At 39.1% G+C, this 11,720-nt stretch overlaps 1 protein-coding gene across 4 annotated transcripts in view; it reads left to right on the top strand.

Annotated features, from left to right (window-relative positions):
- Window positions 1-2,731: 2,731 nt before the first annotated feature.
- Window positions 2,732-11,720, top strand: part of LOC110957842 (golgin subfamily B member 1-like) — a 48,166-nt gene continuing 39,177 nt past the window's right edge. For all 4 annotated transcript variants that reach the window (XM_051937604.1, XM_051937596.1, XM_051937585.1 and 1 more), the window contains exons 1-3: window positions 2,732-2,876; window positions 7,360-7,418; window positions 10,448-10,603. In XM_051937604.1, the coding sequence (XP_051793564.1) occupies window positions 7,374-7,418; window positions 10,448-10,603 (201 nt within the window). In that variant the 5' untranslated portion in view covers window positions 2,732-2,876; window positions 7,360-7,373. The remainder of the gene's footprint in view (window positions 2,877-7,359; window positions 7,419-10,447; window positions 10,604-11,720) is intronic.

Genomic DNA, 11,720 nt, shown 5'->3' with positions numbered 1-11,720 from the left:
AGCATTAAATTCTCATAAGTGATAATTTTTTTTTGAAACATTCAAATTCTAACATTTTTTCCAGTCCTGCCTGACATGTGAATTTTTTTTGTTGCAAAAAAAAAAAGACACTGCAGCCATTAAAGAGTATCATAGCAATTGTAAACTGAGTATTTGTTGCTAATTTTTACATTCCACTACAGTGGCGTGTGATGCAGCCACAAGTCAGCATAGCATCACATGAACCTGATTATCCACGTAAATCTCTGCAACCAAAACAACTGAAGCGTGATTCCACAGCATGTGTGGCTGGGCATGTCTCCGGATATCCTTCATGTCTTTTCTCCATCTTGGTTTTGTTAGTGGGAGCTGAAACAAAGGCAACCGAACAGAATGGGATGTTTTAGGATTTACAGATTAGAAATGTTGTTCAGTGGATTACTGTAGTTCACATGCACAGAGAGAAGGTAACTTTAGTTTAACATAACGTTGCTATGGCGCTGTGCAGAGCAGCTATAAAATATAGCAGCGACCATACACTTCACAACCACCACCACCAGCCTCCACACGTACTTATTTCTTTTTCTATTATGAATAAGGAATGACTTATGACGTTTTTGGTGATGATGATCATCAAACTTTTTCACCTGTGAAGCCTTTTGGACCAAGATGCAAACACAGCACTCCTGCTACTGTATTTGTGGAAGTGAACCGGTACCTGGCTGATCCTGGAAAGAACTGCAGAGCTGCTCACATACTGGGCCACTAACAAAGTCATCAGTGGGTGTCAAGTCATCAGCCAATCAAACACACGTTTGATTAGACCGGCACATTCAGCAAGTGAAAAGGGGTAAATGTAAGTCTGAACCTGGTCTGAACATAATGAAAATAATTCACTTAATAATGGTAGGGTCAATTCTATCCTTACAACATATGGGAAGACAATCAACATTACCTATATAACTGAACTCATTATATAATGCAAATAAGGTTGCTTAAAAGTTGGTGGGGACAATTTGACCCTCTTGAAAAGTTGGTAGTGTTATGTCCCTACCGTCCCTATGCAAACCTACGCCCTTGCCCCAGCCTCATCTGTGTCATATGAAGGCTTTTTTCCAAGGCTGGGGAAATAGTCTCTAAAAGAAGAAACCGCTTGAGTGTGGAAACTGTGGATGAAATGCTATTTCTTAATAAAAACTCATAACTCACTGCCTTGTTTTTCGAGCAGACCCTCTTTACCCTCGCACCCATGAACTTCTTTACCAACAAACCCTAAAACATACTTTGCCCATATCATATTATAATCTGTATGTGCAGCAGCCCCATTTGAAAATGACATCAGTCTGTATTTGTAGAGCACATGTCATGAATGTAGCCGCACCATTTAAATGTTTCATAACAAGTAAAGAATATATAAAGTTAGACATGCCAAATGAGAAACATGAATAGCTATTGTCGTTATTATCACTACTAATATTATTATCGTTATTGTATCCACTACAAACCTTGCAGTTATCGAGTGAAGTCGAACTGGAATGTGCACTGTCAATCAAATCCAAAACAATCCATGAATCAATCAATAACACATCTCAATTGTACTTCATTATGTTGGCCACCAGAGGTCCTACATGAGCACTGTGTGTCATTGAAGCTTTTAGCAACAAACCATGTTTTTAATAAATTGTCAAAGCTTTAACAGTGTCAGCCATCAGTTGTAAATACAGCCCTTACCTTCTGCCACTGAAAGACCCATAGTTAAAGCTGCAGATTCTGCAAATGCAACACATTCAATGATTCTGTAATATACAAAAATTGCTAAGTTTGTTTTCGACTAGAATTTAGTGTGTAAAACGTTCTAACAATATGAAACTGAGTCCAAAAAAATCTACTTCCCGCTATGGTATACATTTATGTGTCAATGTTAATCACTACAGTACAAGAGTATTTAGTCCAACTGGACCACCAGCTGGTACTAAAATAATACTCAGAAACATGACATTCAATAGCCTGCTATATGCATAAACAGACATGTGGTTCGAACAAATCAGCCAGATGCAACTTCTGTGTTAAAGTGTTGTGTCTGTAACTTGTTGCATTGTCCTAAGAACCTCAACACAAGGTTAGCACAGAGCTGTACAACATGAAAACTGGACTTTGGCACACCACAGTGGTAGTATTTTTTATTTTTTTAAACGCATTGAGGCAGCAGTGCACTCATTCAAATCCGAGAGAATTTCATTTATTGCTTTGCAAATTTACAGTTACATCAATTAAGTTTTCCTTGGACAAATTGCCACAAGACTGTTGACGATTTACATTTCTGTGTGATTTGATTTGTTTTAATATTTACTGCAGGTGCGAAGGAGGGGTCTTTCAAATGCATAGTTTTATTGAACATGAAACATTTAGTAACACTGTGTGATAAATTAGAATCAAAGCGAGTGTTACTTGATAAATTGGACAAATCAGATCTTGATTGCTGTTTAAAGGAGAGCAGAAACGATGGGACCATTACTCTGCATTTATTTCGTCTTTGATTCGCATTTAACGATACAACAGCTTATTTTGAGAAAAAAAACGAAAAAATGAGCGAATAGAGAACTTTAGTTTCACATTGTATCCTTTTGATTTTAACCATATCCTCGACTTTCATACACATAACTGTGTTTTTTAACAGATCTTATTCATACAAGCTGCGTTGGTACTTCCTCCAGCCTGTCAACTCAACAGAAGTGCGCAGGCGCAAGTTCCTCCCAGTTGTCTGTTGACAAACGTGACCAAATGCATATCACTGTCCCGTCTGCAATTCCGTCTCCAAGTGGAATAAAATGTAATTTCACGGGGGTTTGTCGACACGGCGCTGCTTCGGGTGGACTCTTCATGAAGTTGTGAATCCGGTAAGCACTTAGAAGCGACGTAAGTTGCATGACAGAGCGGATTTATCCAGTGCAATTCGATGCTAGCAAAGTTAGCATGTAGCTGGCGAGATAAAGTTAGCTAGCTGGATTAGCTAGCATGTTAGCTATAAATGGTGTTTGTTTAAGTAACCGGCTGAGTTGCCCACTGCAGACCCCTGAGGCCTTTTTCTGAAAGGTGTGTGGAGCCTTTGCGGTTCAAGTGAGGTACCAAATTATTAGTTAGTATAACAACCTTCAGAGGTCGACTAACCTCGGACAACTTTTAATGAAGCTAGTGAATTGTGATTATATGGGAATTCACTCCAGATTAGTCAGCAGTGTCTGACTTAAGCTTTCTTGAAAGCTACGATTGTATTCAGCAGACTGATGTGTATGGATGCATGTCTGTTTCAGCATCTGCAGCGTCTTTAATTGTGTTAATCTGCCCATCTCCGTGAATTACTGAGAACATTTATTCTTGAGCCATTTAGCTTGAGTAATACCACAGCACCGTCACAACCCAGCAGGTGTCCTGCCAAAAAGCCCTGTCCATTCATGCATCCATTCATTTGTTTTCTACTTATCTGGAATTGGATCAGCAGACGAAGCAGGGTATTCTAGACTTTCCTCTCCCCAGCAACGTTTATCAGCTCCTCCTCGGCATGTCAAGGCAGGTGAGATGTGTAGCCCCCCTGCAGGTTCTGGGTTCACCCCCAAGATCTCCTTCCAGTTGGGCGTGCCTGGAAAATGCCTGCATCCTAATCAGACACTTGAACCACCACAGCTGACTCTTTTCACTATCAAGGATTAGCGACTCGACTCCTCAAGTGTCCAAACGCCTCATCCTATCCCTAAGGCAAGCATTCTTCAGAGAAAACTCGTTTCAGCCACTTCTCCGGTCTCATTCCTTTGGTCGTTATCCAGAGCTCATGACCATAAGATGAGGGCTAGAATGTAGGTCGAAATGTAGACCTCTTCGCCTTTATAGTTCAGCACAACACCCGCATTACTGCTGAAGCTGCACAAAACTGTTTATCTCACGTTCCATTTCTTTGTCACTGTTGAACAAGATACAAGATACACCTTTGCTTCAGGCAGCGACCCAACCTACAGGAAGCAATTGACAGAGAATCATGGCCTTAAAGTTAGAGGTGTTGACTCTCATTCCAGCTGCTTCACATTTATCAACAAACCCAGTCCAAAAAGTAAAGATGTGAATTTTAGACTTTCCAAGCAGACGTCCTCCTCCGCCTATTGCACCTTGTGATCCTGTCAGTGAACATGCCAAACGGGATCGGAGACTAAAAACTTGTGACTTCCAGTTCATATACCTCCTCAACTGCTTTTCTCTAAGTCAAACAATCGTAAAGAAATAATCCCAATTATCCTTATGTCTCTGCTTTACTTCACCTGTTTTGTGCCCTAGATTATAATCAACACAGTTAGCTTTAAAGGACCAATTTAACTCATATATTGCAGTTTTCCACTTGCCAAAAAGAGGTGTCCATAGACTGTGACTGAAATGTTCCGAATTCATCAAAAACACTCATTGTTATATTTTAAAGAATACAACACATAGGACAATTGCAAAACAAATATATATATTTTGTATTTTACACATAAAATCATTTTACACATAAAATCGACCTGTAAATGATCCTAATTAGGGTGTAGCGTACAAATAGAAATAAAGATGTTAAGCGTACCAGACATATCCTAGACATTAGAAACAATCTGTATCACCTGTAACCATCATAAATGTTAAAAAACATTTAACATCTCTTGGCCAAAATTATATAATTATGAGAAACGTTTAAACTGTGCAAAGGCAGATCCTTAATATCTCCACAGACAATGTTCTGTATATTTGCATGTTATGATTGTTTGACCAGATAAATGCAGCTGTAGGCCGATGTAAACTGGGAAATCAGTTTTAAGCACAACATCGGGAATGCTCCTATACTTGTTCTTTGGTCTGATGCTCATCAGAAAGGAATGAATAAGCAGAATGCTTGATTCCTGACTCCTGACATGCAGGAAGGCCATCAGATAGCCACTGTGTTCAGACTGCATTTCCTGCTGTGGTATGCCTGAGAGGACCAGTCTGACCTGATTTTTCTCCTGTGTCACATGTGCTGTACCGTTCAGGCTGAATGAATGCGGCTGATCGTGCAGCCTGACGCTGTGTTCGACCAGGCCTCAAGTTGTGACCAGTTCAGTCTTGTCGCTGTTTGGGTACTTGCTACAAGAGCCACACCTGTCATTTGATTTTACACGGGGTTGTGTCTTTCAGCTGCTGAATTGAAGCTTTCAAACTATGATTGGGAATTCTCTGCTTGGCCCACCTCCCAACAGTCACCTGACTTGCTTGGCTTACATACCTTTGACTCGCTTGCATGATGAAACGAGTTGAAAGCCTGTACTCCTCAGTCAATTATCTGATGCTCTGAGATGCCCATAAATATTTTAAAATGGCATCTCAGTGAGCGTAGACTTGTATTGCCTGAAATGGCAGGAGCACCGACCTGCTGATTCATTTACACACGTGGACAAAATTGTTGGTACCCCTCAGTTAAAGAAGGAAAAACCCACAATTCTCACTGAAATCACTTGAAACTCACAAAAGTAACAAATAAAAATTTATTGAAAATTAAATCATCAAAAACAGCCATTACTTTTGAATTGTTGATTAACATAATTATTTAAAAAAACAAACTAATGAAACAGGCCTGGACAAAAATGATGGTACCTCTATAAAAGATTGAAAACTATTTGACCAGAGTGACATGATTAACTCAGGTGTGTCATTTAATTGACATCACAGGTGTTTCCAAACTCATAATCAGTCAGTCTGCCTATTTAAAGGGAGACAAGTAGTCACCCTGCTGTTTGGTGAAAAGGTGTGTACCACACTGAACATGGACAACAGAAAGCGAAGGAGAGAATTGTCCCAGGACATCCGAAAAAAATTTATAGACAAACATCTTAAAGGTAAAGGCTATAAGACCATCTCTAAACAGCTTGAAGTTCCTGTGACAACAGTGGCTCATATTATTCAGAAGTTCAAGACCCACGGGACAGTAGCCAACCTCCCTGGACGTGGCCGCAAGAGGAAAATTGATGACAAATTGAAGAGACGGATCGTTGGAATTGTATCCAAAGAGCCCAGAGCAACCTCCAAAGAAATTAAAGGTGAACTCCAAGGCCAAGGTACATCAGTGTCAGATCGCACCATTCGTCGTTGTTTGAGCCAAAGTGGACTTCATGGGAGACGACCAAGGAGGACACCACTGCTGAAAAAAACTCATAAAAAAGCCAGACTGGAATTTGCAAAACTCAAAAACCAAGCATATGAAGAAAAGAACACTGTCCCTACGGTGAAACATGGAGGAGGCTCAGTAATGTTTTGGGGCTGCTTTGCTGCATCTGGCACAGGGTGTCTTGAAAGTGTGCAAGGTACGATGAAATCTGAAGACTATCAAGGCATTCTGGAGAGAAATGTGCTGCCTAGTGTCAGAAAGCTTGGTCTCAGTCGCAGGTCATGGGTCTTCCAACAGGACAACGATCCAAAACACACAGCCAAAAACACCCAAGAATGGCTGAGAGAAAAGCGTTGGACTATTCTAAAGTGGCCTTCTATGAGCCCAGATCTGAATCCCATTGAACATATGTGGAAGGAGCTGAAACATGCCATTTGGAGAAGACACCCATCAAACCTGAGACAACTGGAGCTGTTTGCTCATGAGGAGTGGGCCAAAATACCTGTTGACAGCTGCAGAACGCTCATTGACAAATACAGAAATCGTTTAATTGCAGCGATTGCCTCAAAAGGTTGTGCAACAAAATATTAAGTTATGGGTACCATCATTTTTGTCCAGCCCTATTTCATTAGTTTGTTTTTTTAAATAATTATGTTAATCAACAATTCAAAAGTGATGGCTGATTTTGATTATTTAATTTTCAATAAATTTTTATTTATTGTTACTTTTGTGAGTTTCAAGTGATTTCAGTGAGAATTGTGGGTTTTTCCTTCTTTAACTGAGGGGTACCAACAATTTTGTCCACGTGTGTAAATTCTTTAGTTGTCCTACTCTTTTGACGTTCAACCATTCCTTGTTTAATTTTGTGAAACATAAAACAGTTTGTGCAAAAGTAGAAAGGCACTCTAAAGCTGTTAAAGTCACAATGAAACAGCATTTTAAGACATCCTGCCTACATTTGTTTTTAAGTTTAAAAAGGGTGACAAATTCATTCAAAACTTAAAATTAATGGAGCACTGATAATTTTTTTTTAAATGCAAGTATTTTTCTAAGAACTGTGGCTTTGCTATTGCCATAGAGGGGCTTGAAACAAAGACATAAGTCACCCTGGTGATGAATAATGAATGGTAATTTTATTCCCTCAAACCATGAAAGCAGTAAAACTACAGCTTTCGCACCTTTAGATTCTGAATGGTTTCTTTACCGTGGTTTGTGTTTTTCAGGGTAAAACGAAGCCATGCTGAAATGGTTTTCTGGCGATGAGGGAGAGCAGGGCCCCGGAGTAAGTACACATGTGCTCTTATTTCTTTGCTTGTCATCCCTATAAACAGATATCTGAATATGAATCTGCTGGTCTGGGAAAACATTTGGGTATTGGAAGTTACTTTCTGGTTTTCATTTGTGCTATTGACCAATCACGTTTGAGCAGGCTTTGGTTGCATGCAGATAAACAATCCGCATAAAGAGCAAAATGGGCCGAACACATTGGCTTAAATGCAATATGTGCAACAATTTGGCTTTTGATTAGGTGTTGGTATTACATATACAACATCATTAAAATGTGTGAAACACATTCCGTAACACACAGACTGCCAAACTCCAAAGAAAAATCCAATAATTTGATATGATTTTCAAATGAACACACCGGCAGATGATTCACATTAATGTATTTTTTTCAGGTTGGACTTTCTAAACGTTGAAATTCTGTTCTCAGTGTTATAAAATCTGTTTTTACACTACATCACTTAGAGGCTGGACATGAAAGAAACTTTAAATCGCCTATTTTGGGATTGTAATTTGGTGTAAACAGGGAAAAAACATGCCCACAAGACTGCATTCATGTGCAAATTACTCTTCATAGAGATGAGAGATAAGGCTTCAGATAATAGCTGATGGGTTCCCAGATTGACTAAACAATGACTGACACACGGAACATGAAGTATTGGCCCAGATTTCTGTTATTCGGACATCAGCTGGCTGCACCAGAAGCCCAGAAACATTGGGCACTGACCTCAATGGCTAAGTCCTCAGGCGATAGGTTCTCAGATTGTATAAATTTAAGTCATCAGTGTCTGGTGTGTGGTGTTGTGGCACTTTTACCAGCAGCAACTTAACACAAATAATACTAAAATGCACAACTGCTCACTTCTCACACTTCTCTCATTCCTATAAAAAAATGCTATCTGTAATAATTCCAGACCTGTTAAATATTTCTTGCACTGAAACTAAAACAGCTAAACAACACTGGGTCTTATCAGTCACTGTGTGTTCCTCTATGATTCATCAAACTCCTGTCATGTGACCCCTTTCTGCTGGAAAACAAAGACATTGGCCTTGAGTACCAGTGGTTAATGCAACTTAATCAGCTATTTAAGGCGTTGCTGGCCTTGTTGTCCAGGCATAGACAGAGCTGGTGTTTTCCTCCATAGTATTTTGTACAGCAAAGCAACCACCCTCCTGCTTCATGTTTACACCGATTAGTTCACATCAGGTGATATGCACTTGAAGATGCGTGACTAAAGGCAGAGATTACTTCTGAAGGTGTGCTAAAACTTACTCTCAGTACTCTTCTGTACTGAGATTTTGTTCATTTTTAAATGAAAATGTATTGCTGTGAATATATCCTAAATGTTTAATATTCATACATTTCTTGTAATGTTTAAATTTTATCTGCGTCACTTTATTACAGCCTGAAATGATTGGCTAAAAGTATGTACATGACTTGAATCATTTCATGTTGCTAGCAAGTTTAGTTCAAAGGAAACCCAGTGAAGGCTTTGCAGTGTGTCATGTCCAGATAAACTGGAATTAGTTAGACTGCTGAGTACAGAGCTTTGACTCAGTTGCTTCCTGTTAGAGGGGACCCCTGCTTCAGCATAAATCCCCCAGCATCCCCCATCCCCTCTATTCTATCTGCTTTAGTTCTCACTAAGAATGTATTGATTAACAACATTGTTAAAGAAAAGATTCAGTTTAGGTTTCATCCGTACAGATTTCGTCTGAGGTGGTACAAGAACAGTTTTTTCTTGTCAGGTATCTGCTGCATCTGGTAGACTTTAGTCATGATATTTTGATTTCCTGTCCGTCCTTCAGATTTCTTGTTTCACTGGACTGGTGTTGCATCCTTTGCTGACTGCATTCGATAAATTGTCTGTCAGCCACACGAATGATCCACATTATAGTGAATCAGCTAATTACATTACAAGTATCTTATGTCCACAGTGGTAGCACTTTACCTCAAGACTCTAGCTGGGCTTGATCTTACAAAGATTGCATCCGTATAGAGTCAGACTCAAACATTTTTATCAGGCTGTTTCAGAAAGTACTATCAGTTATGGAATGACTGCATGGTTCGGAAACCTTCCTGTATCATCAAAGTTAACCCATTTTTTCAGACTGCAACTAAAAAGCTGAATTTACAATTTAATTTTACAGTTCAGTCTCTTTTACACCAGTGCATACCTATTCTGTACAACTGTCAGTATAAGCTGTTACTGTCAGAAGATGCAGAGTTTAGTGGTGTAACATAAATCAGGTAATGATTCTCCTTTGTCCCTGTATAACTCTATAATATATAGAAATTTAAACAGCAGCCTAAAATATACAGAGGTTACCGTGAACCAACAAGACTGATGCCTGAGATTGAGTATTAATTTATTTTTGTTCTGCTACTTGTAGTTATATGCACTTTAAGCATTTGTACTCTTTACTGTCTCCTGTCTGCTGGTGTTCTGTGCTGATATGGATGATGAGTTATCAGAATTTTCTGTCTGTTAAAAACAGCATTTTTGCATTTGTCACTTAAAACCTTGTGCAAAACACTGTTTAAAAAATCATTTAATTTCGACAAGCTCCTGCAGAATGTCTTCACTTAGTTAAGAAGCGATGTTTGGCGACAGCTTCAGGTTATCTTTTACATAGAAAACCAGTTTGACATGGTGATCTGCACAAAGTTTAGACTGAAGAAGAAAACATCAGTATTTTGCACTGGAAATGAGTATTTAGTTACCAAAAGGGTATTGGAATCAGTGGGATCAATGCAGTGTAGATTTCCCATTCAGCCTTCAAATATCAAAATCAATCTATGTTTTATGTATGTTCTTTAGTAATATTATGCTCCTAAATCTCTCTTGTCTCATGTACACATAATCTACAGCTATCAGTATCCAGCAGATGAAATAGCCTTTTTGCTCTCTAAAACACTGCTACCGAATGACAGTAGCATAATCATCCCAACACCAGTTGTTTTAATTTGCTGTTTAACCTGACTGTGTATTAGACGCCCTCAAGGTTTCCCCTGTTACTCCTCAGGGCCCAGGCTCTCCCCACAGTGCTGCTGCAGGTGGAGAGGTTGCGGTAGAAGAAATGGCAGAAAGGCTGGCCCAAACTGAGCAGCTCGTCTCTCAGCTGAAGGAGATGATTCGAGAAAAAGATACTGCACTTCGCTCCAAAGACGACCAGCTCAAGGTGAGACGTTAAATAATTACAGGTAATCGATCACTTGCTGTTAATAATTCAACCGATTAAAAAATATGCTGACCTGTAAGACAGAAGAGGAAGGATATACATGCTAGAAAATATATTGTAGATTAGCTATTTTACTGGGTGACACCATCAGGTGGAGCCTCTGTTTAACACTCTAGTGACCCAAGTAGGCAGTTATTCGTGTTGGCAAGAAATAGCTACATCATGACATGGAATAACTTTTATGTTATCAGTTAATTGAGTATTATTTAACACTGATTGACGATCGAGAAAATAGTTCAGAATTTGCTTCCTTAGTGAGGAAAGCTTCCCCTTTGGCTTTCCTCTCGTAAACTCTCGTGATTAACGGGAGGTCAGTGTTTGAAAGTACAACATTGTAGCACCATTGTTATACATTATACATGCTCTTTATGCTCATACAGGCAGATGACCCGTATATGGTACAAATATGGGTCATGTTTCGCTTCTGTTTTTACCTGAACGAAGAAGCAAAATGTGGCTGCTTTTGATTTCAATGTATGTCTGTGTCTGTCGTTGTTGTTGCATATTATCTCTTTGTGAACAAAACTATCATAGTATTTGCATAAAACCTGAACTTGCTCCATACTATGGCAGCAACTAATGCTTCATTCCATTGTCAATTAATTTGCTGTTTTCCAAAACTAATGATGTCAGATATTCAGTTTACTGTCACAGAGGAAAAAGAAACCAGAAGATATGCACATTTAGGAAAATGGATTCAGAAAATTTAGACATCGTTTCCTTAAAAATGACCCAAACCAAAGAACCTAATATTAAAATAGTTGGCATTTCATTTAACAGGTGATAACTAATTGATTAATCGTTTTAGCTCCTCTCTACTCTCAAGCCAAGCTCACTGGTCTCAGTGAAGAGATTTTTCCTTAGTTTTGGTTGGGAGCCTCTATTTGCTTTAGTAACTGCATTTATATCCTAAACCTCCATTGTAATGGCATGGTGTGGATAATTTAACCTAATTTTCCAACAGTTGCACACAGTTTGCATGTTCTGGAGCTTGTCTCACTGAGATTTATGTCTGACTAAGCCAGGCATTGCTGGTCACATGAGTTACTCTGAATCA

This window comes from Acanthochromis polyacanthus, chromosome 2, assembly GCF_021347895.1.
Source record: "Acanthochromis polyacanthus isolate Apoly-LR-REF ecotype Palm Island chromosome 2, KAUST_Apoly_ChrSc, whole genome shotgun sequence".
NCBI classification, from domain to species: domain Eukaryota; kingdom Metazoa; phylum Chordata; class Actinopteri; family Pomacentridae; genus Acanthochromis; species Acanthochromis polyacanthus.
Note: the sequence above shows the minus strand (reverse complement) of the source record. Positions and strands in the feature narration are given on the sequence as shown.